Source organism: Protopterus annectens, chromosome 2.part1, assembly GCF_019279795.1.
Source record: "Protopterus annectens isolate FY-2018-M chromosome 2.part1, PAN1.0, whole genome shotgun sequence".
NCBI lineage: Eukaryota > Metazoa > Chordata > Ceratodontiformes > Protopteridae > Protopterus > Protopterus annectens.
This window is the reverse complement of record NC_056729.1, coordinates 775827803-775854127: the sequence shown is the minus strand read 5'-3', so window position 1 is coordinate 775854127 and position 26325 is coordinate 775827803. Positions and strand designations below refer to the sequence as shown.

Genomic DNA, 26325 nt, shown 5'->3' with positions numbered 1-26325 from the left:
AAATCTACAAACCACATTAAACTATGCTTCTCCATCAAGTCCCTTAACAATACTCCTATAGAAGTCAAAACTAGCATAAAACTGCTTGGCATTACCACTGATGACCCACTAAAATTCGATCTTCACATTAACAACTTTATCAAAAAAAAGCTAGGACTCCTGTACAGGAATAATAAATTCCTCACCACTGAAGCTAGGATCTCTCTTACCCATGCTTACCTCCTACCCTGCTTAACTTACTGCTCCCAAGCACTCACAAATCTCAACTCCTCCCTACTTACCTAACTAGAATCAACCTATCATAAGATAGCTAGATTTGCAGCTCAACAAACATATAAATCTCATCACTGTGTCTCCCTAAAATCCCTGAACTGGCTTAAACTACCTCACTTGTTCCTACAATCTCAACTCCAAATCATACACTCCAATCTATATCAGCCTGGCTTCTGTTCTAGTTTATCTCCCCTCATCTCCCACTATGCCCCCAACAGACTCCTCCGAAGTGCAACGCAAGACCTATTAAACATTTGCAAACCTAAGTCCAAGACGGGGTGAAACATATATTTACCACCTCTCTAACGCATGGAACAAACTCCAACTAGAAATTAGGAACCTGACTCATCCCAAACAATTTAAGTTAGCCACCACAGACTATTTAAAAAATCACTGGACCTGCCATTGTACGCACCCTCCCTGATCATTACCTATAATAAATATTTTAGTACTGTCTAACTAACTCTTAAAACTTAACTTGAATAACACACATCCTATGCTTTTTGTAACCACCTAATCTTTAGCTTTACTCTGCTCACTGAACCCCAACTAGAAAACTTTCTTAATTAACTTCCTAAGCTTATGATATACTCTGTCTACTGAACCTTATATTAGCAAATTTAATTAACTGTAACATATTTCTTATTATACTTTTATTGATACGATCCTTTTGTTTATAGTATTATTTAAATTGTTATGCATTTTAAATTGTTATAAACTGTATGCAACATGATACTGCTTAATACCTCTAATTCTATCTTAATTTCTTTGTACATATTTTTGGAGCTTTTCTCCTTGGGCCTCCGCTGAAAAAGGGCTTGTGCTCAGTCGGGCACTCCTAGTCAACAAATGTAAAATAAATAAATAATAAATAAATAAATATTCCTTTGCAATAACCCAGAACACTAATCTGTCTTTTGTTACATTCCCCCCCCCACAGGAAGCCACTGTGTCAGTTTACTAGCAATTCTAGGTATGGGGCATGGGCTGGGGTAGGAGGAATTCCAATCAGACATGGTTGCTCCCTGTTCAGGAAGGCCTACTATGCCCCCCAGGATTTCCTTTATGGTCTCCCTAGAAGTTCTTTCTGAATTGGCCCTTTCTACCTTTCACTAGATTATCTTTCCCTTTTCTGAGATTAAACAGTCCTGGGTTTAGATGGGTAGCTCCTTATAAAATGCAAAAAGAGGAGGTGAAAAAAAGAAGTTATGTGCTTACCATAATGTTCCATCTGTGTTGCTGATCTTCATTTATTCATGAGGGATGGGTCTTGGTTCCGTCCTCGGAACCGACTCGGCTGTTATAACAAGCTCGCACCAGCCAAAAAAATCTCAAGCTAAGATTACCCAAAGTGTCCCTCTCCTCATCTCCTCAGATCAAGTTTGCCCGTAAGAAAGGAAAGTGGAGGCTTTGTCTGAGCAAATGGCCTATTATGACGCTAGGACCAAATCTGAACCTCCAGGAGTCTTTCAGAGGGGGTAGGAGGGTGGGATGTCAAGAATGAATGAAGACCAAAAACACAGATGGAATGTTATGGTAAGAACATAACTTCTTTATCTGATGTTAATCTTCATTCATTCATGACGGATGGGATGGAGTCCCTTGCTACTTTATTTCCTGGGAGACCCTATGAAAGGATATTCTCGAGCACCACTGAGCCAAAGGATGCTCTCCCCTGGAGACCAAGTCCAATTTGTAATGAGTGATAAAGGTGTGAGGAGTAGCCCATGTGGCTGCTGCACAAATGTCATCCATGGAAGCTCTGGAATGAAAAGCAACTGATCTGGTCAAATGCCCTTTGATTTTAGTTGTTAGATGCATTTGGTTTTGTTGGTAAGCAAAATAAATACAGTCTTTCAGACAGTTTGCCAACGTTACTTTAGTAACAGGTTTTCCCAATTTGGGTCCTGAAAAGGACAAGACCAACTGGTCAGATTATCATAGTGATTTTTTCCTATCCAAGTAGAAGCTTAATTGTCTATGTACATCCCATAAGTGCAAACAATATTCTCCTTTATTAGAAAATTTTGGGAAGAAAACTGGCAGGTCAATGGATTGATTAATACTGAATTCTGAAACAACTTTGGGTAGAAAGGACAGGTTAGTCCGAAGTGATGCTCTCTCTTTGTGGAAAACTATGTGGGCGTTTTACTCACAAAGCCTGCAATTCTGATATTCTTCTTGCTGAGGTAATTGCTACCAAGAATAAAGTTTTCCAAGACAAAAATTTCATATTGCAAGTGACAGCAGGCTCAAAGGGAGGATGAGTCAAAGTTTGTAAGACCAAGGTCAAATCCCCAGGTTCCACTGGCTCTTTGAAGGGCAGTTTGATATGTGTGACCCCCTTCAAGAAAGTTTTACAGAGGCGGTGAGATATTAAACAGGAATCTTAGAAACCACTGTGAAAGTTTGAGATAGCTGCCAAGTAGATGCGAGCAGTAGTAGCTGAAGCTCCTGAATGGAGTAGATTTAATAAATACTCCAAAACCGAACTAATCGAAGCTGAAAAGGGGTCTAGTCCTTTTTCTCAAGACAAAAACATGAATCTGTTCCATTTGCCAAGATAACTTTTCCTGGTGGATGGTTTATGGGAAGTCAGAAGAATCTTTAGTACAGGGGATGAAAGATTATTTTGCCTGGCAATTACTGGAAGAGGAGGAACCAAGCTGTCAACTTGAGGCTCGATAGGGTTGGATGGATCAACCCTTGTGGATGTGATAGTAATCCCAGAGCTGGATCCAGAGTCCATGGTCACCAGGTGAGGCCAAAGGAAAGGGAAGCAGACTTGTTGGGGCCAATAGGGTACAATGAGGATTACTTTGCTTCTCAACTGAAGAGCTTTCGTTAGAAATTGTGGGATCAGAGGAAAGGCATAAAGTAGTCCCGTGGGCCAATTGTGTACTACAGCATCCCTCGGGGACTTCTCCTGAGGGGGATTAGGGCAAAGTAGCGGCTGCATTTGTGGTTCGTGGAAGATGCAGATTGCAGCAAGTCTGACCCCAGTGACCGAAAATCTCTGCCACTATGACAGGATTGAGGGATCACTCATGAGGCAGGAGAATGCATCTGCTCAGTTTGTCCGCAATCACGCTGGAATCCCCAGGAATGTGCATTGCTATCAGAAAGTGGTTGGAAAATATCGCCCATTGCCAAACTCTCATGGCTTCTCGACACAATGGGTAGGATTTGGTACCCCCCTGTTTGCTGATATACCAGACGACCGACATGTTGTCCGACTGGATAGCAATTGTCCCTGATGGGAGGACAAATTGGAATGCTTGCAATACCAGAAACACTGCCCTCAGTTCTAGGACATTGATATACCAGTTGGTCTCCATGGGTGACTAAGTGCCTTGGATTGTCTTTCCCTGAAAATGCCTCACTACCCCATCAGGGATGCGTCCCTGGTCACTCTGGCTTTGGGCTGAGAGGGTAAGAAGGGGCGACTCCATAATTCATTTTCTGGCTTCATCCACCAATTCAAGTCTTGTTTGCAGCGGTTTGCTATGCGGATTGGAAAAGACACAGGGTGTATTAAAAGGGACTACTGTGACGCCAGGAGCCAGTGTAGTAGTCTCATGTGTAGTCTTGCTAGAGGAACTATAGTAATCATTACTGCTATTGATCCTAGTAGTTGATGGACTGCACGAGCTGGGACTTTGATCTGAGAGAGTATCAATTGGAGTTGAGATCTTAAGTCTTTGGAGTCTGTGAAGTGGAAGGGCAACCAGGCAAAACCGTGTGTCGAATGTTGCTCCTATGAACTCAGAATTTTGAGTAGGTACCAGTTTTGACTTTTCTTTGTTTATTGAGATCCCTAAGGATATTGCTAGTTGTAGAGTGTAGTGCAAGGTGAGAAACAGTAGACGCTTAGTAGGGACGGTAAGGAGCCAATCGTCTAGCTACAGAAACACCCGGAATCCTTGCAGTCTCAAGTGAGCTGTTACCACTGTCATACATTTGGTGAACACTCTGGGGGCTGTGGACAGACGAAAGGGCAGGACTTGAAATTGGTAGTGACTGGCTCCCAGCCGAAGTGGAGAAATCTCCTGTAACATTTCTCCATTTTTGTATGATAATACACATCCTGGGGATCAATCGAGCACATCCAGCCATCTTTCTCCAGAAAAAGGAGGACAGATTGAACCGTGACCATCCAGAATTTTGTCTGTCTGACAAACTTGTTTAGGATGCTGAGGTCCAAAATTGGCCTCCAGTCCCATCTTTCTTGGCACCAAAAAGAACTTTGACTAAAATCTGGATTCTATCTGGTCTGGTGGGACTGTCTGGATGACTCTTTTTAGAAGCAGCTTTTGAATTTCCTGTGCTGCTGCATCCTGCTGACTGGGTGGAACATTGAGGATTCACTTTTGCGGCCTTGGTTAAGATCAAAAGGGATGTGATAACCTCTGGTAATCATCGTCTGCACCCAAGAATCTGTCGTTATGGAATGCCAGGCTAGGTCATCATCATCAGCCCCCTTTTTTCCCATTTTTTTCTACATGGGGTCAGGGTATTGTGTTAACTGTCGCCAACTCTCTCGATTCACTGCCACACTCCTGCCCTCTTCAACATGCATGTCTGACTGTCGCAGATCTTCTTTCACACAATCCATCCATCTCTTTGCTGGACATCCTTGCTTCCTCTTACCTTCTTCCTGTCTGTCCCAAATCTTCCTCACCAGATTGTCTTCTTTTCTACACATGTGCCCAAACCATTATAACCTGTTGTCTTTGATCTTTTCTGCATTTGGAGCTACTTTGGCTTCTGCTCTTATGTCCTTATTTCTTCGCCTGTCCCACAGTGTGCATCCTACCACCTTTCTCAGGCACTATATTTCCATCACCTTTAGCTTCTTCAACTGTTCTGCCTTTACTGTCCAGGTTTCTGTACAATACAGTAGTACTGGTTGCATCACTGTCTTGTACAGTTTACTTTTCAACTTCTTTGGCATTCTTCTGACATAGACTACACCTGATATTCTATGCCAGTTGGCTGCAACCCCTCTGATTCTAGCTTTGACCTCTTCATTCAGACTACCCTTCTCCTAAACTACCCCTCCCAGATACGTGAAGCTGTCTACCTGTTCCACTATCTTCCCTTCTATCTCTATTCTTAGCTTCCTCTGATTTCCCCAATTTGCTGCCATTATCACCATCTTATCTGTGCTTAGTTTCATCCCATGTGCCTTCAGATTTGCATTCCATTCTCCTATCCACTGCTGAAGTCCTAGCTCAGAGTCTGCCTGCACTGCCACATCATTTGCACACAGTAGCCGAGTTGGTCCCTCCCATTCAACCTGTTTGCTAATATACTCCATCACCAGTATAAATGGCAGTGGGCTCAGAGCTGAACCCTGATGTACACCCACTCCCACTGGAACCCCTCTGTGAGGCCGAACACTGCTCATACTTGAGTCACTGGGTCCTTATACATAGCTTGCACTAATTCTACCAATGTTTCTGGGACTTCAAACCACTGCAGTACTGCCCAGATCAGCTTTCTTGGGACCTTGTTATAAAGCTTTCTCCAAGTCTAGGAATGCCCAGTTGGACTCTCTCCTCATATCTAGCTTCTTCTCAAGTGTCTGTCTCAATGTAAACATCGGGTCAATTGTGCTGAATCCTGATCTGAATCCAAACTGCTCATCTCCCATCTTACATTCTACTTCTCTGCATGTCCGTTTATCACTCAGCCTCTCCAAAACTTTCATGCAATGTTTTAGGAGTTTGATGCCTCTGTATTGCCCACAGTTCTGGATATCCCCTTTGTTCTTGTACACTGGCACAAGTATGCTTATTCTCCAGTCATATGGGATACACCTTTATCTCCACACTGCTATTAGTAACCACAGGAGACATTTCTCCCCTATCTCACCCAGCATCTTTATCATATCTGCTGCAAACTCATCTGAGCCTGCTGCTTTCCCTGACTTCATCTTCCTTAATGCTGTTCTTACGTCTTCTAGGGTGGGCTCCTCTTCTTCTCTCATCATGGGGCAGTACAGCTTCTGCAGGGTTTCTTCATTCAGAAGCTGCTGGAAATACTCCTTCCATCTTTCCCTCATAAATTCTGGACCCATCCATCACCCCACCACGCATAACTCTACCTCTCCCTACTTAATAAACTCATCCTCTTCAAACAAGCATATTTCCTTTTACTCTATGAATGCCCATAGCATTCTAAACAAAGTTAGTGAAATCCATGCATGGATAGCCTTCCACACCCCTGATGTCATCACCCTAACAGTGACTTGGCTAAAACACCAAACCTTTGATAAAGACATTCTCCCCCTGGTTATAATATACTCCGCATAGATCGCCTAAACAAAAAAGGGGGTGGCGTAGCCATCCTCTACTCCAACCATCTCACCATTACAAGTATTATGAAACCTATCCCATCCTTTTCTCCTGCTGAACTACTTACAGCTAACCTTAAAATCAATGACCACACCACTATCACAGTAGCAACCATCTATATTCCTCCAGGAGACAACATTCCTCTGCTTGAAAATATTCTTTCATACTTTTCTCAACACATCTCCAATGAACAAGGCAAAAACAGACAAAACCAGGAATAAAAATCCACAGCCAAGGCAAGGAATAAAGAGGACCGCAATAAGTCCTTGTAAACCAGAAATCGAGTCAACCACAGTTCCGTAAAAATGTTTATTCGTCCAAACCACAACAACATGAACCACAATCCAGTTAAGTGCTTTCACTCGGTAATTACCGAGCTTCATCAGAACAAAATACATTACCATTACAATTCTTAAATACCAGAACATTGTCAGGTGATGTAAAATCGTGACCAATAAAATTCCTGAATATCAGTTCAAAATTCTGTTTGTTGGTATTAATTTAAAAATTGTGTAATCCCTACCTATCTATTGTATGTCAGTTTAAAAATTAAAATAAACAGTCTATATGAACAATATTATCCAAACAAAACTGTAAAAATACTACTAATAATAATAATACATTTTTACATCTTTACATTTTTACATCTATTACGGTTATAATTGGGTAATAAGCCGTGTGAGATGTAAAAATGTATTATTATTATTATTAGTATTTTTACAGTTTTGTTTGGATAATAGTGTTCATATAGACTGTTTATTTTAATTTTTAAACTGACATACAATAGATAGGTAGGGATTACACACTTTTTAAATTAATACCAACAAATAGAATTTTGAACTGATATTCAGGAATTTTATTGGTCACGATTTTACATCACCTGACAATGTTCTGGTATTTAAGAATTGTAATGGTAATGTATTTTGTTCTGATGAAGCTCGGTAATTACAGAGTGAAAGCGCTTAACTGGATTGTGGTTCGTGTTGTTGTGGTTTGGACGAATAAACGTTTTTACGGAACTGTGGTTGACTCGATTTCTGGTTTACAGGGACTTATTGCGGTCCTCTTTACATCCCCAATGAAACTATCCTCCTTGGGGGTGTCAACATTAACTGGTTAACTCTCAGCAATCCAAACTCTAATACTCATATTAATTTATATGGCTTTACATAGCTAAACTCCCAACCTACTCATACAAACAACTCTCACAAATCAAGTACTCATATTGACTGGGTACTTGTATCTAATCCTTACAAATATGATAACCCTGAAACCCTACCAAACACCCTGAGCGATCACTCCCATATAAAAGTGCTTAGGTTCACTCCCCACTTCTCAAACCCTCCTAGATGTATCATTTGTCGCAAACTCTCTAACTTCCATCCAGAAACCTTTAATGCCCTCCTCTCTAAAGTAAACTGCAAATTCCTTACCCAACTCCCACTAGAAGCAGCAGTCCTAGCTTTCAACTTCACCTTCCTTAGCATCGTAGACTCACTTGCTCCCCCTCGCAAAGTCCGAATTAAGTCCACCATATCTCCATGGCTTTCAAAAGCCACTTGTACCCTTAAGATAACTAGAAACAAATTATGGAAAAATGGTTACAAACGAAGCTCCCTGCAGACTTGCAAAAATATAAAAAACTCAGAAATCTGACAAAAATACACATAAACAAAGATAAAAAGGACTTCTGTAACAAACCTCCCACAGCCCTAAAATCTAATCCTAAAACATTCTGGAACTCTATTAACCAAATATTACATCATGGTAATCTTAGCTCCTCCAATCCATGTCCAGACAAGACATTTGAAGAACCTGCCACTATCTTCAATACCTATTTATCGATACAGTATCTAAGCTACTGAACCCTAACCCAAACTCCTCTACTACTAACATCTCTAACTTTTCTGAACCTAATCTTAATACTATCTCCTCAAATACCTTCTCCCTCAAACCTGTACCTACTACCTACATCAAAACTCTACTCTCTAAATTAAAACCATGCTCAGCATCAGCTGACAATATTCCTTCCACTTTTCTTCTACTAGCAGCTGCCTCTCTTGCTCTCCCTGTATCTATCCCAATCAATCACTCTATCTCTGAATCTAAAGCCCCTTCCATCTGGAAACAAGGTTACACTCTACCTGTACACAAAGGAGGTAATTCCTCTGATATCTCCAACTTTAGACCTATCGCTATCCTCTCCCCTCTCTCTAAAGTACTAGAAAAATGTATTCATAAACAAGTTATGCAGTATCTAATACAGGAAAATCTGCTTACACCCACTCAGCACAGCTTCAGACCCAATACTTGGCACCACTACAGCTCTATTATCCTTCCTCAATACTGTCTCTATAGCCATGGATGACCATAAACTTATTTCTTGCCTATTCTTCGACCTCTCAAAAGCTTTCAACACTATCTCACACTCTCTTCTGCTACACAAACTGCATAACTTCAACTTCTCCTCTGATACTGTTGCATGGTTCTCCAGCTACCTCACTGATAGATCTCAATCAGTGATATGGCACTCTGCACTCTCTCCTCCTCTCCCTGTAAAAATGGGCGTACCTCAAGGGTCTGTCCCAGGGCCTTTACTTTTTAATATCTTTACTAATCAGCTCTATGCCTCCTGTCCTCAGTCATCTTTAGCGCAATACACAGATGATTCTACAGTCATCGCCACTGCCATCTCTCCCTCTAAGCTCTTCTCAGCTACTCAGGTATCTTTTAACTTAGTTGAAACATGGCTCTCCAACAACCAGCTCACCCTTAACCCTACACAAACAAAGCTGTTACTCTTCCTACCTAAAAGGTTCAATAATATTAAACCCTCCTTCTCCATACAGTCCCTTAATAAGACTCCCATTCAGGTAGAATCCAGCACTAAGCTCTTAGGCATAACCATCGATGATCAGCTTAAATTTGACTTGCATGTTAATAACTGTATCAAAAAGACTCATTCAAAACTAGGGCTCCTTTACCGCAACAAGAATTTCCTTACCTCTGAAGCCAAGATTACGCTCTCTCTCTCACCTACCTTCTACCCAACCTAATGTACAATTCTCAAATTCTCACAAATCTTAACTCAGCACTCCTGACCTAACTCGAATCTACCTGCAACAAGGTTGCTAGATTTGCTGCCCAACAAACCTACAAATCCCATCACTGTCTCTAAAACACCTAAACTGGCTTGGACTTACCCCACCAGCTTCTTTTCTCTCAGCTCCAGATCATCCATGCTATCCTATACCAGCCTTCGTATTGCCCAGCACTATCCCCTCTCATCTCCCATTATTCTCCCTCCAGACTTCTCCGAAGCTCTAACCAAGGCCTACTACAAATCTACAAACCCAAGTCTAAATTTGGACGCAACATGTACAGCCAACCCCCTACTATTGCTTGGAATAGGCTCCCACTAGAAATCAGGACCCTTACACATCTTAAACAATTTAAGACAGCCACCAAAGAGCACTTTAAAAGTCACTGGTTCTGCCACTGTACTTTCCCTCCTTAAACATTCCCTACTTCTCATACCTTAATCTACGTTCTGTCCTTAACTCACTCTTCTCACCATCTCATTCTAATCTTCCTTGACCACTCTTTCTACTGTCTTCTAAAAATCTATTAAGCAAATTACCTCAGAGAAACATTCTATTGTAATTGTTTTCATGCAACTACATTATGATAAAACTGGGTTTTTGTAACCACTTACCCCAACAATTATATTCATCTTAATGACATATTTCTTTTTATACATCTTGAAATAGTTTTGCTCTACTCATGATTATTGACACTGTATGACATTGTATTCCTACTTAATGCCTTGTAATAATCCTGTGACATTGCTGTTTAATGCTAATTTATAATGAAAATTGTTTAAAATGTTGGAGCTTTTCTCCCCGGGCCTCCGCTGAAAAAGGGCTCTTCAGCTCAGTCGGGCAATCCCGGTCAACAAATGTAAAATAAATAAATAAAATAAAAATCTGCCTTTGATGCCCTCTGGACTGGTGTGCAGGTTGTTGCTGGCATCCCTTATGAAGGGTGTCTGCCTATCTTCTTTACCTTTCTGTCTTTGCCTTGCAACCTGATACAGTTTCTTTGTGCCCCTTTACTGAGTCACTTTCCAGAAGTTGGTACAGTGCCTCTGATGCCCTATTCTTTGCTACTGCAACTTCTTTCTTAGATTCTTTGTTAGCCAACCAGCAGCCCTTCCTAGCTTGGTCAGTCTTTTCTATCTCCCACTTTTTCCTGCACTCCTCCTTTCTTTTGATGACTTCCTGGACTTCTGCATTCCACCACCAGCTTTTCTTATGTACCCTATTTCCATACCTGACTCGGCCACATATCTTTTCTGTAGTCCTAATACATGCTGTTTTTAGGCGCTGCCATTCTTCAACTCCACCAATTTCCACCTCTTCTTGGGGTGCTAGAGCCCTGAGTAATTCCTTGAACTGCTGTACTTTCTCTCCAGTCAACCTCCAGGTCTTCAGCCTGGTCTCTGTTGACCTTAGAGCCCTCTCTGACCACTGCTTGCAGCTCATTGTGGCAACTAGTGGCCTATGCTGTGGGCCAACTGTTTCACTGGGGATGACTTTGCAATCATGGATTCTACCTCAGTGCCTTTTCCTCACTAGCAGGAAGTCTACCTGAGTTGCATGTTGACTACTCTTGTATGTGATCTTGTGACTGTCTCTCTTTCTGAACCATGTGTTGGCTACTATCAAGCCATTTGCTAGACAGAAGTCTAGAATGACTTCTCCTTCATTATTCCTGTTGCCCTACCCATGCGGACCCAGGCAGTACTCATATCCTGTTCTGTCTGTCCCGATATGTGCATTCAAGTTACCTATTATCAACACCAATTCATGTTCTCCTGCTTTATCCAGTAGGTTCTGCAACTGCTGTCTGAATGCACTCTTTTCCTCACTATCACAACCCTGCTGTGGGGCATAGGCTGAGATTATGAATACTGCCCTATCATTACACTGGAGTCTGACTGCCATGAGTCTGTCATTAATTCTGATGATATCCCTTACTGCCTCCTGAAGCCTCTCTCTCACCACAATTCCTATGCCATTTCTAGCCTGCCCTCCACCTGAGTAGTAGACTCTGGATTTCAAGCCAAGTGGCTTTGCTGCACTGCCCTTCCATCTCGTTTCTTGGATACACAGGATGTCCAGCCTCCCCGTATCATCATGTCATCTACATCCAAGCTGCGTCCCGTCAGTGGACCTACATTAAGCGTAGCAATTCTCAGCTCATGTTTGGCAGGTTGGTTGGTTTTACGTCCAGCTTTCGCTCAACAGAGACATAGGAGAAACCCCACTGAGACACAGGGAGAACATGCAAACTCCAAACAGGCATTGACTGGAGGTCAGGATCGAACCTTGCACCTTGTACATGGGAGGCGAAGACCTTAACCACTAAGCCATCTGGTCTGAATGCCGGGCTAGGTGGTTCAGAGAAAAACTTCCCCCGACTGCTTCCAGAGCCAAGCAATTGGACCGCTCTTCAGGAGCGCTGGTAGGGTTGCCCAGAGAAAGAATCTCTGGACCTCTGGTTACTCTGACCCCCTCTGCCTCTGGAAGGGTATCTTTCTGATGAGTTTCCCCATCTTCCCTCGGGGGGGCTCGTCACATGTGTCACGGAAAGGCCCTTGGGATTTTCTGAACCACATCTTTCCACTTCTCTGATTCCTAGAGTAGGATCATTGGGGAGTGGAAAAATGTACGCCCACAGCAGACAGGTTCTTGCCATCCTTTTCACACCTGGCTAATGTGTCTTTAACCTCTGGGCCGAAAAGAATGGAGACGTCAATGGCAGCACTGATGAAAAAAGATTTAAAAGGATCAGCAGTCGCACAAGTGCATCCAGGTGTGATGTCTCATGACAATGCCTGCACCTGCTGCTCTGGCCGCCCCTTCAGTAGTATGAGAAATCAACCATATGGACGAATAAGATATGGATTCCAGGGTGGCAAGCTGTGAGGCAACTTTGTCACGTACTTCATCAGACACAGTTCCTGCTAAGGTTCATGAGAGTTCCATGATGAGGTCTCTCTGGAGACTGGTGCCTGATGTCCCAGCATAGTAGACCGTGTCAGCTGCAGGCCAGAGGACACGTATAAGTGTCATTCTAGCGCCGAAGGAACCAGCTGTGAACCTGCTGAGGCAAGTGCCCTCTACATAACCTGAAGCCGGACCCACCCAAAGAGGGATGGGAACCCGGAACTGGGGTCACACCCTCTCCGATGAACCTACCCCCAGGGAAGGAGCCGCGTGAGGACTCGGAGCTGTCAAGGCAACCGGAACTGTAGACGGCGCTGTAGAAAAAAATGGGTGCTCTATTGGGGGTCACGGTGCAGACAGCCCAGTCACGGTCTCAAGGGTGGGTCAGCACAGACTGAGTCATGGACCACAGGGTAGGCTCTGGAACCATGGTAAGATCTACCAGTGGAACCGAAGATGCTGGCACTGGGATATGTGTTGGCATTGAGGGCTCCATTACCTGTGGGGAGGTGGAAGGAGAAATATACACTGGAGTCTGTGGAGAAAATTCCTCGGCTCTAGGTGGGAGGAAGGATTTAGGAGGAGTTTGGATTTCTCTGGCCACCAGGAGCTGATCCACAAGTCTCACTACATCGAGCTCCAAAAGGCTCCTGATGGAGCGGGTTGACATCCCCGATGGAGATTCAGGCCGATCAAGAAATGGGCTTAATTGTTGTCCAAGAAATGGATCGACCGACGGGGAATATTGGGTCCAAGCTGGAGTCTAGACCTTCGACACCATGGTCGGAAGACCAAGAGGTTGTGTTGGGGGGGGGGGGTAGTGACTTGTATTGAAGGAGAGACTATTTTTTGGTGCCGAGAGGGTCTGTGCTACCGTGGAAGTGGTCGGGGACATAGGTGTGGAAGTCATTACTGGTTCCATGGACGAAGTTTTAGGCTCCGGTGCCGAGATTGGTGTAGAAGTCAATTTTGCCTGTTTTGGTTTCGGTTCCATATGAACCTGAGCCTTAGTAGATTTTGTTTCCAGAGAATGAGGAGAAAATGGTGCTGACTGGCTCCTCTTCTTCAATTCTTTTTTAGGAGGGGTGGAAACCTCCGCCTCAGATAAAGCCCATCAGAAAGGGGTTTTTAGAAGACCCTTTAATATGAACTTATTCTTGCATTCAGCTAAGGTGTGGGCACTAAAGCCCTTACAGAGCTCACACAGAGGTTGAACTTGTTAAGTGTGGTACTCCTAGGCAACAGATGCTGGAAAGACGCCCATCGGAACTGGGCATCTTCCTGCCACATTTATCACACTGTTTGAAACCTGTTGTGCCTTTCTTATCTGCCATATTAGAAAGTCCAGTAAACAACAATTCATAAAATATACAGTGGACAACAGCAAGATAAAATATCCTGTCACAATTAGCTGTACAACATATACACGCACACACACGCGCACACACACACACACACACACACACACACACACACGCGCACACACATGGAAAGAGAAGGTTTTTTTTTTTTTTTTTTTACAGTTACCAACAATGTTAATTAAAGTATATCCAAAGGGTAAAAGTGGTGTGGAAAGGAGGGAAAACCACTACCACAGAGGTAAGGGAGGGCCCTGTACCACCAATGGTATGAAGAAATACCTAAAATGCTAAAGGGGCAGGAAAAAACTCACACATGCAGACAGGAACTATCTCTAAATCTAAACGACTAGCTAAAGAAAGGATTAGGAGAGAAAAATCCCCAAATTTGAAGAAATATTACTGAAAAAACAAATCATTTAGCTGGAAAGCTGGCCTGACGCATCTTAAACTCTATATGGCAAACGAGATCTGAGGAGATGAGGAGAGGGGTACTATGGGTAATCTTAGCTCGATAGTTTTTTGGCTGGCACAAGCTTGTTATAACGGCAGAGTCGGTTTGAGGACAGAACCATGACCCATCCATCATGAATGAATCAGGTAATTACTTTACACCTTGCATTACCTTTACCCATTCATCCAAACTCTTAAAGATGTTACTAGCTGAGGTTCCAAAGAGAAGCTCTTTATTGCAAAAGACAATACAGGAAATGCACTTTAATATCCTCTGGCAGGGGCATATGTCTCAGCCAGAACTGTATCCTAATCTCAGACCCTGTGGTTACCGCCCTAAGAAGCTGCATCTACAGCATCACAGTCACACCAGTGTTTTGCCACGTCTCTAGTTGCCAGTAAGTTCCAAGAGTTTTGATCTTAGACCAGAATCACACCTCCCAGTTTTCTCTCCTAACTGGTCTAGAACTGCCATATGGAACATGTGACTTGATAGTTGACATTCCTGCAGGCTATGGAGGCAGTCATACATAACTTTTTCCCAAATTTGTCTAAAGCCCTATTCTTTTTGTCACTTAGGAGTATGTTGTGAGCAAGAAATAATTTAGTCCCTTCTTCTGGATCCATGGACACCAATGATGGATCCACCAGACAGTTCTTATACAAATGTTTGTGAAACTCTTGCACCCTGTAAAATTCTTAGAAGTTAGGTTCGATGGAGGCCATCACAGGATATCCTCAAGAGTTATGAAGATAGAAGGAACGGCTACAATTTTTGGGCATCCAGGTCCAAAAATGTAAGATATCTTTTTCTGTACCTCTGAACCCCCCCCCCCCCTCCTTCATTCCCATTTGAAGAAATCCTTCATCCTAGTAAGTGTTTCTCCAAATGAATTTTCCTGTGTGGGTGACTCAGGGGAGGTGGTGTCATCAATGTCTGTGTTACACCCAAGAGGTGAAGACATCTGTGAACAATACTCCATTTTTTCCCCCTCACTTTTCCAAAAGTTCTCTACCTGAAAAGGATAATGATACCTCTTTATTTTAGCAGAAGGGACCCCAGATACTGAAGGTTCAGTTCCTGGCTCTGTAAAGTCTTCAGTAAACCCTTGCCTATGATGAATCAATGTTCAGGAAAAAGCATGGACTGTAAGTGCAGCAGAGAAGAAAGACCAACCCATCATCTGGGTATTACACACTCATCAAGAGGCTGTCAAATACGTTTCACCTTCTGGGTCTTCTTATGGAGATACCTGCTTTAGAAGTCTTGTCCTGAGGGTGAGATGACTTGACTTTCTCCATAGCACACAAAATCTTCCTGAACTAAAATTGTAGAAGTCTCACTCTTTCCCCCAGGAGACAATCCACATGTGTAAGGCTTGGGAGCCCCTGAAAGCCTTCTCTTGTATGTCAGTCCAGTCTGACATGCTACTGCCTACAGGCATGGCAGCCTCTAAAGCAGTCAGAGAGCTGCAGATGAGTAGTTGTTTGGGTCTAGGGCTGTGAAAGCACCTGATCGGAATCCTTGGACTGAACTGGGATGTGGCATATATGGTTCACATCTTCCATGTCCTTTTTGCCTTATCTTTCTTATCAAAGATATCAGAAAACAAGGTCAAACCAGCAGACATCATAGCACACCAGGTGAAGGCCTCAAGGGTCTTCTGAATGAGGAAAAATGAACCTGTGTAACTGAAGAACTGACAGAACAACTATAACACATGCAAATTTAGATGACTGTATTTCTGTCTTTTTCCTATACTGTGATCCCTCAAAATCAATTAAAATAAATCAAACAAAAGATTGTTTACTTTATAGTGCATCTTAGTTAATGACTGAAAGTGAAATTAACGAGTTATGATGTTAAGACTTTTTCTTCTTGATATTAGCAAATACAGTAATCTATTACCTTTGATTCTAATTCACATAACTGAAGTTAACACTGATGACTACAAAGTGCAATGAAAAAAATCACGTACCTGATGAACAAAAACATTGTTAAGGTGACTAGCAAGTCGCCTTGCAAAGTGTTCCTTGTAGTGGCTGAATGATGCTTGCTGCTTCTTAACAGCATGAAGCATTTCATGTCCTGTAAGTAAAGACAAACGTGAAATACGTAGCTCACAGCCTAGAAATAATCTCCACTCATGTCACGTTGTACTACAAACATAAAATGAATGGTCAATGCATTTTAACTGGGAAATCATAAACAACTGCATCTGGGATGGGCTGTAATACTGAAATTATACTGAACAGTTGTTAACCAACAAAAACTCAACTTATTTTTTTACACCAGTTATTCAACTAAGACATCATTTAGTTGAACAACGAACACATTTTCAATGCTCTTGAATTAAAAGTGTGTTCATAACCCGTTATTTCATATCTGTAAAATACTAGCTTTATCAGTTAGATTAATATAAACCATACACTGAATAAAATACAAGACAGTAACTCTAACTTCTTAATCTGCACCACATAAACACTTTTATGTACATTATTCAGATTACAGCCATTTTGAAGACATTTAAAACATAAAGCAGCATAACAAATTTCTACAAACCAGTTACAACTCACACATTAGGGAATCAGCAGTCTGCTTTCAGATGCATGGGGCCAGATTTCACAATATTTGTTCTCCGGGTAAGAATGCTCTGACTCCAAAAGACATGATCTCAGTGCATGTGACTTACTTCAGTGTAAAGCCTATCTATAAACAGGCTTGCTACACAGACCAGATTCCAAAACACCTGCTCTCAGTGTAAATGGTCACTTGAACTCACAGCAAGTCTTTTGAATTGAGCCTATGGTGTTCTCTGATCGCAGATAATATTTTAGTTTCTTAGCCTCAAACCAAAATAATTTCTACATCAGCATGATGGAGTGTTCTGCTTTGAAAACTATTGTATTGCTGACTATTGTGGAAAGACGCATACTACATCAGGTTAATAATGTAATTGGGGAAGTTTTACTTTTTACTTAAAGAAAAGTAATATTATCCTTCTGAGTGGAAGCCAAAGTCGGCATGGAGGGTGGTATTATGAATATTTAGAGACTCGGGTGTAATGCTGCTTTCTAAATGCGTGCTGTAATGGAGTACTTCACCTGCACTGATATTAAGTCTGTCAGTTACACCTGTAACCTTTACTTAGTGCTCACTAAATTAAGGCATGCACTTAAGTACTTTAAATATTACACCAAATAGCATTTGTCTGATCTGTGGTTTGATGTGCAATAATCACAAGGAAAAGACTGCAGGTAAAAATAAAAAGCACAAAAATACAGAAATATAACAACTACTTGGATCTAAGGAACTCTGTGGCAGAAAACAACAAAAAACACATTCTTGAATAATGTTGCATAAAATTGATTTTATAAAGAATTTGGTCAACGATTCTATTTCAGATGATAACACGTTTCAAAAACAAGAACTAACCTGACAAATAACTCATGATGCCCATTAAAAGTGTTTTTATGTTTCACTTCAGACCCAGCAGTCGTATTACACATGTAAAATTACAATCATGTTTATGATGCTACAAACCAAAGACTACTTATTCACACCACGAATATGCACATTTAAGGAAGAAACCCTTCAATTTCAATTAAAATGACAACACTGATAAAGCACTGAAATTTACTTCTGGATCATACAGGGACAACTTCTCTTACTAGCCATGTGGTTATGACTATGCAAAGCACAAAAACTTGAAAACAGATGTAATCAACATCTGATAATTTCACTTCAACCAAAACAGGACCACAAATGTGCATTTTGTTGATGATGTACAGTATTCTCTGCAAATATTTCAAGCCATTCATTTCTAAGACACAGCAAGCTATACAAAAGTGTACTACAATTTCCATAAGAAAACATACCTGGTCGGAGAGATATGTTCATGCAGTGCAAAAGTGCTTCAGATGCATTAGTGCAGGCTTCAATGCCTCGAGAGGAAGACAAGTCTCCATCCTCAAGAGCCTTTATGTGTCCTTTTGATAAATCCATATGGTTCTGTGAATTTAAAGATAAACACATCATTTTAGATATTTTTATGAGGACAGGAATTAAACATTTTTTTTAATGTGACCTAGCAGAAAAGGAGACGTTTTGGAAGAAAGAAGGTTGAGTGACTTCCTCAAGTAACAATGGAAACATGCAATCACACTAGAGATTAAAAGTTGGGATTAAAGGATTTTCAAGTTCACAGCATGAGGCCCTCAACTGTACAATACATTACTTCCACTAAATATGCCTAGACTAAAGTAAAAGTCATCTGGGTATATTAACTGATGTGTACTAATTCATCACACTCAGTTTTTGAAAAAAAAAAAAATTGCTGTGCACAGGTAAATGACAGTGGATAAAGACATGACATAACTTCAAAAAAATGCAAATTTTTACAACCACCTCTTTAATCTGTTAATAATTTCACACACAAATATATACACGATACAAACATTTACATCACATAAAATATATTTCATGGCATTTTGAACAATGTATCCCAATATAATGCATTCATAACCAATGCCATGCAGATGCTAATCTTGTTGGGTGAGTCCACAGTCAACACTGATATCACTTTTCATAGGTTCATAGGTGAATATTTAGCTATCTTCCTCGAAGGAATACTTTAAACTTAGCCAATGACTCATAATCAGGCTCAAACCCTGTACCTCGTGTCTGTGAAGTAAGCACTTCAACCATTATTCCAACCCCAGCCCAAAATACATATAGGCTCATGGGTAAGTACTAGGCTAACTGTTCTTGCAGGCCATTTGAAGCCTACCAGTTTCCCTTCAAAGATGAGAATCAAACCTTGCACCTTGTGTCTGTGAGTTAAGCACCTTAACCATTATGCCAACCCCCAGCAATAAATTTTATTTTCTGTGTGCGTCCAAAGTCACATTCGCCATGCCCCCAGTGGGTGTGCGAGGGGCATTGCCTTATCCAGCTGCTGCGTGTGCTCAACCCCACTTCACACCCAAACCTGGCCAATACAGCACTTATCCCTTATCCACATGACAAATACATACATCCAAGAATACATATGTAAATGAAACAGAAACATGTAGTACATGGAACCAGTGCATAGGAGTGTATTATATAACAGTAGATGTTCTAGCACTGTTGCAGGAGTCACAACTTGTGACTTGACTTCAGGCTTCCCAATTCATCAAGCCAGACTTCCAGAGCTCAGAACCTCTCTCCCTAATTGCAGGAGATGCTGAGATGTCAAGACGATCCTAGTATAAAAGAACACACACCTTCTTAAAGCTTTCTTACCCAGAGAAGTGAGAGAAACCCTTGCTAGATACAGTGAAGCCAAATGTGGCTATAGTACGTAATCATGATGTAGAGCAAAGTCTCAATTTGCTCTGGAAGAGAGGAAGAAAGTAAACAGCCTTGCCACCTAACTATTCAAAGTCCTAGACAAGGAGGGATAGGAAAGGAGAGGTTGTAAGAGAAAGGTATCCTCACTTCTACCCAGGATGACCACAATTCAGAAAGAAAAAAATGGGTGATAAGCCAGAGGGCATGGTGATATGCATGTGGTACTGCAACAGTGATCTATTCAACATTTACTATTATGGTATTCTCCTACACAACTGCACTATATTCTTTATTAGATCACTGTTACAATACTCCTCAATCACTGGGATGGATTCACAGATCTTCAGAATGATGGAAAACGGCTTGAGAAGAGATACCAATTTATACCCTGTCGTCCTGCAGAATGGCCAATGCAATCCCTGCTCAAGCCCTTAAGTTAGTGTCAAATCTGCAGTGTTGTTTTTATTTTTTTTTAACAAGAAACATCTTTGTCTATATCATAAGGGGTAATTTAATAATCATACATTTTGATAAATTAAAATAAACCATTTCACATAATTTCAGTTGCAAATGCTATACACCACTTATAATATATCCAGTCACTGTCAATCAAACAATTCAGACCTCATTTCCTACCTTCCCTTAAACCGTATTCCTCCTCCAAAACATTATTCTGCATGTATTTTTCCCACAATTCTCATTTTTTTTCCCATGAAATTTGCTCCTAAACTTTCTAATGATCCCATTTACAGTTGTTTTATCGGGTCTATATTATGACAACAAATGATCGAACGTTGTTATATCGAACTCAAAAGTTCGAATTCACAACACATCGAACTACCAGAACAGCGATTTTTTTCCCAGGGAAAATAAATCGCTGTGCCAGAAAAAAAAAAAAAAATCCAAAACACATTCAAACATTACATTAAGTGGGGGGCTTCGTCCCCCCACACCCCCTCTACTTAAATATACCAACTCCGAGATTGCACTACAGTGCCGAAAACAGCAAAGTGATGGAAGTGGCCAAGAGACTTCTTACCCAGGGAAAGAATTTGCTTATATTCCGCTTCGTCATTTTGTGTTTTCGACATTTGAAGTTTGACCAAGACGCATTCAACAAATTGCGTCTTTGGTCTTCTGATAGGAACCCGTTTTATCTAGGTTACCATATTCACTACTTCTAATACATTTGGTTTAGACTTGGACTTTCCTTTTCTAGTAAATGCTTTTTTGGCAGCCACCAGAACTAAACTCATCAAAGCCTTACTATGTCTAGGCAATTCCAATTCTGTATCATAGATCAAAAACATAATTTACTTAGTTACACCAAGTTGCTCACCCAGTATTTCTGCTAACAGTAGTCTGCAGGGAATTTTTAAAGTCTGTCAACTCATTACACACTCAAAAAAATATGTTCCCAATTACCTCTTTGATACCCATCACAACTCCAACATTTGCAATCTACTAGAAAAAAATTCTTTGGAGGTTGCTTGGGGTATAAAAATACCTATGCAATCACTTCTAAACAAAGATCCTAATCTTCTAGACACCATTGTATATTTTGGAGCCATACATAAATTTCTACTGCTTCTTTGTGAATTGCTGATCCAATCTCTCTTCCCAATCCTTTCTAACCTCCCAATTGATTCCTATAGTCATCATGCAATATTTTACATGCCCGACTAATTTTCCCTTTTTTAACAGTTTCTGTTCTAGATTCTACTAAAAACTCTACGAGTGCTGGTCCTTCACTTAGGATCCTCCTATTTGTTTCTCTTTGCCTACACTCTGATATCAATCCTCGATAGGGAAAGCAATCTCTAGCCTGCAGTCAAAATGAATTCTTGGCCTCTTCCCATTCTATTAGCTTTCCCTCTGCAATTTACTTGCTCCCAATACCTTGGTTCCTTTACTAGTTTTCTCCAGTAGATTCCAAACCCCTCTTGCCTATTCTCTGCACCCCTAATTGCAGCCATCCCTTTTGGCAGAATCTCCTTTCTCCTTCCCCCTCTTGGCTGAGTTCTTAGAATACTTTCTGCTACTTTATGAATATAATATTATGTATGGTTATTGCTATTCTACTTAAGATCTGCATCAAAAATCCCAGTTGCTCCTTGTTTCTTGAGCTTCCCCCCATTTCACATTCATCCCTTTCAACTTTGAATTATAGCTTTCTGCTTGTGTTGTATATAGGAGCTGGGTCTACGTTAGATCACCATAAACCTAAAATCTCGAGCGCTCACATGAGTGAAAATGCAGATGTTCAATATTCATTTTTTTGGATTGCAGTATAGTGTAGATCGGGATATTTGTCCTTTCCTCAATGTAGTGCGAGCTCAGAGTTGGAATATATATTTAGCGGGGGTGTGGGGGTGTGTGCAGCCCCCCACAATAGCGATTTTGAGTACCTGCGTATTCGCTCATGTGAGTGCTCGAGATTTGAAGTTTTTGGCTATATAATACAAACCCTAGGAGCCCTAAATGTGAAGTTCTGAAATGGCCCTTCAGATAAGGTAATCCCAAACCACCTTGTTTTATTGGAAGGATTAGCTTATCCCATTTGACTCTTGCTCTTTTCCTCTCCTTGATAAAATCTTTGAACTTAACTGCTACCCACAACTTGTCCTCTGGTTGATGAAAATATGCTTGACCTGTGTATGAAACTAAAGAGACTAAAACATTTTTTACTGCTTGTACCTTGCTATCCATAAAGCCGAGCTTCCAGTTTCTCAGTTTTTATATCATATTTTGTTTAGTCTCTTCCCACATGTCCTTAGCTGCCATAACAGAATCCTTTTTAATCAATACTCCTAAGTACTTCATTTTATCATGTACCCATAAATATGGGTATTGCTGAACCAATTCATGTGTGGGTACATATTTTACAGCTATTGCCTTTGTTTTATCTTTATTTTGTATTCTGAAAAGAAACAAAACTGTGGTTTTATCAGGTATTAAATAATATCAACGGCAAATAAAGCCAACATTTCTCAACTACCACACCAATTATATCCTTGAATTTCTGAGTCCCTTACTTTCTTAGTCAATGGATCTAAATATAATGCCAATAACAAAGGGGGAAGAAGACAACTCTGCCTGGTTCCTTTGCTCAAACAGAACTTATCAGAGAGGAAACACCCACTTTAATACCCACCTCTGATCCCTCGTATAGCCTCCTAATCAAGGTTATAATTTTTATCAGGGAAGTCTGCAGTATTTTGAGATTGTGTGTAAATAGATGTCCAAAAGACTGCTTCCAGTATACATCTGGTACCAACCCCCTTAAAATAGGCCACAGTTGTGGCATTGCCCCTGGCACTATGATAATTAACTGTGCCCACTAGCTGTTTATCTTGGGAGGACTAGAAAAAATGTAAAAAATGTGTTAGGCATTTAGATATGGTCTGTTTAGATACTGCCCCCCCTTCTTTGCTGCAAATCAGCCAAATAACTAGCTGGGTCTTTTGGTATCCTTGTTCCTCTGGAAATATCTCATCTGTCTGTGTACATTTGAGGAATGCAGAACTTTTTCCTCCTTTGTTCTGTGCAGTACAAAAGCCACAGGTAACTGGACAGTCTGATTCAAAGAGCACTCTGTCACAGCTTTGGGCATGACTAAAAAACAGATTCTCAGGCTCACCCTGTTGCTAGGGAGACCAGAAAGCGTTCCTTGACACATTAAAGCTTGAAATTCTGACACTCCTCTGGGCACAGTGATAACAACAAATGCAGTGGTCTTCTTAGTCAAAAATGTTGCATCTATGGTTGTTGCTGGCCCAAAAGGGGCTTGACTAAACTTTTACAAAACAAAATTCATATTGCCATGGGGAGTGTGCCATTTGTTTCCTTGGTAGTCTTAGATGTAGTACTCCTGTCAGGAATTGCTTTACTACCTTGAGCGATACCAGGGTGTTAATCCACAGGCACACAGACTTTCTCACCTCCTAAACATTATTCAGCATGCCCTCAATGTTCTGCTGTCTGAAAGTCAACAGGGTTCGATCATCCAGGCTATGACGTGCAGAATGCAGGATGAGATGTATGAGGGACCCCTTGTTCTGTGTTAGTAGCTCCAACTGTTAAGGGAAGCACCTGCTACCCCCCCCCCCCCCCAGAACATTTCCATGAGAAGGGAGAACCAGTGCTTACTTGGTCAAATATATTTCCAGTGTTAAGTACATTTTTCTCCTGGATTTTTTGTTAGTTGTCGGTTGATTCTGGTGCTGTTAAAGAAGATTTTTACATTTGTATTGGGCCAAAAGGGTGCTATTATTAGCATTTCTGTCCCATCATGTCTCACTTTTGAATCACCCTGGGGGAGGAAGGGGATCAAAGGGAAGGCTCCTGAAAGCAGATGTGTCCCCTTGATGGAGAAGACATCTACTGCCCAAGCCTCCCTGCATAGTATTCTTGAGCAAATTTTTTTTTTCAGCTGTCTGTTATTCGGAGAAGAAAATAAGTCTCACTGAAGCAGACCACACCTGACCACTAAATAAAGGAAGACCTCCCTCTGTAATATCCATTCATGAGGATTTATGCCTTTGATCTGGTTAACGGGTCTACTGCTGCATTCTGCTGGGATGATGCGGAGACTACCTTGAGTGACATTATGTGCTGGAGGGACATATCCAAAGCCATCATTCCTAGAAAACAGTGCAGGAACTGGTCCCATCCTGTTGCTGATGTACATGCAACAGGTGTGTTGTCTGTTACCACTTGTAAGACATTCTTCATCCAAATCTGAATGAATGTTTTGACAGCCTGTATAAATGCTAACATTTCTTTCTCAATGACATGTTTCTTTTTCTGAGAAGCATTACACACCCCCTGTATTGTGAATGCATCCAGGGCAGGTCCTAAAGCTTCCTCATATGTTGTCTGGCACTGGGTATCACTAGTACAGCTGAAGCCATGCAGTCATATAACAAAGCTTTGAGACACTCTATCTATGGCCCGATTCTGCTTCACTGATAACTGGAAGGAATGCATTTTGCAAATTGTTATCCAACAGTTAGCCCAGGAAAACTGCTGTGCTGGAAGACAAAATACTGTACTTTTGAATATGCCCCCCTTCATTCATTCCAGCTGTCCTAGTGATTCCCGCCCACTGCTGGGTCTACTTGCCCCTCCTTCCTCCCTAAGACTTCTCTGAGTGAGCTAGGGCAGGCATGGGGTGGTGATGGCAACTGCTTCTGTTGTTGAGTGGGGGTTATCATGACCTACTCTTACTTCCCTGCCCTCACTCCTACATTTGTTGGCATCAAAGGGCTACTCCCCTTTGTGGGACATGCTTCCCTTTAGGGAGCATTATTCGTGAATCACCCTCCCCCTGAGTGGACAAGCCCATCCCTCCCTGCCACTACCACTCCTCAGACACCTGAGAAGTTAACTGAACCCAGTTTGCCTGTTTCCTATTTAGGGATCTATTCTTCTATGTCATGCTGCTGGTCTTGAATGTTGCTGGAGAACCCTGGTATCTGGAGAAGTGAATAACGTGTGAAAGGGCCCAATTCACCTCCTCCTGACACTCTGCCTCAATCAGCCAGTCATCCAAGTTAGGGAAGACAAGTATATCGTTGGTTCTGCAGAAAGCGATCACTGAAGCCAGACAATTAGCTAATTCCCTGGGAGTAGTAGCCGAACCCAATATCAATGAGGTAAACTGACAATGCCAGCCCTCTGATTCAAATCTGAGAAACCAACTGTAGTCCCTGTGGAAGGGAAGGCAGGCATCGTTTAAACTCTGTGGGTACAAATCATGGCCTGTGGAAACAGAGGTGATAGGGCCTAAAGATTCAGCATCCTGAACTGTGGAACTCCCAGGCAAATGTTTAGTCCTGAGAGGGTTAAAATGGATCTCCAGGTTCCCTTTTTTGGGAACTTAGGAGAGTCTGGAGTAGAATCCTTTGTTTTACTTTTTATAAACATTTTTAACTAGGTAAGCACACTGGACACAAATGTCCCTTTTCAGGAGTGAACTGGAGCACAGTCAATTTGCCCAGAGTTGCACAGTAGGCAAATGGAGGTGGAGGGACTCAAACCCAGTACACTTTGGTTACAGAAAACAACTAATTAAAAGTTCAAAACTTAAATGGGCTAACTGTACGGAAAAAAACTTGCATTACAATATCTTGTGTTAGGAACTTTTGAATAATGGGCTAACACCAGATGTTGCTAGTCTCTTGGTATGGGTTAATGCCTGACATATCTGTCAGTCTCTCCCACTGAAGTCTGTATCCTCCTGCAATGACATGGAGTATTCATTTGCTTCTTGCAATGTTGTTTCAGACTAAAAGGCGCTAAGACACACTCCCTGTGATCCTGCTTGATGGGTGGGGAGAGAGAGAGAGAGAGACTCCATATAGCCACAGTTGGTTCTTGATGGTAGAAGGCCGTTGGGGTCCCCCTCAGGTGGCTTTTTCTTACTTTCCCCCCTGCCACTTCTTTTTAAATTGGTCCTTTATGCCTTTTGCTGGCTTCCCCTTTTCCTGCCTGCAAAAGAAGGGCCTTGTCTTGGAGAGTTTCTGCCATAACAT

General features: G+C 41.6%; 1 protein-coding gene across 1 annotated transcript in view; it reads right to left on the bottom strand.

Annotated features, from left to right (window-relative positions):
- The window catches only part of EXOC1 (exocyst complex component 1), a 1123278-nt gene that overhangs the window by 523520 nt on the left and 573433 nt on the right, over nucleotides 1-26325 (bottom strand). Inside the window, exons 7-8 of the mRNA XM_044062479.1 lie at nucleotides 18334-18466; nucleotides 16434-16543 (exon numbers count right to left, since the gene is read on the bottom strand). Coding sequence (XP_043918414.1) covers nucleotides 16434-16543; nucleotides 18334-18466 — 243 coding nt within the window. The remainder of the gene's footprint in view (nucleotides 1-16433; nucleotides 16544-18333; nucleotides 18467-26325) is intronic.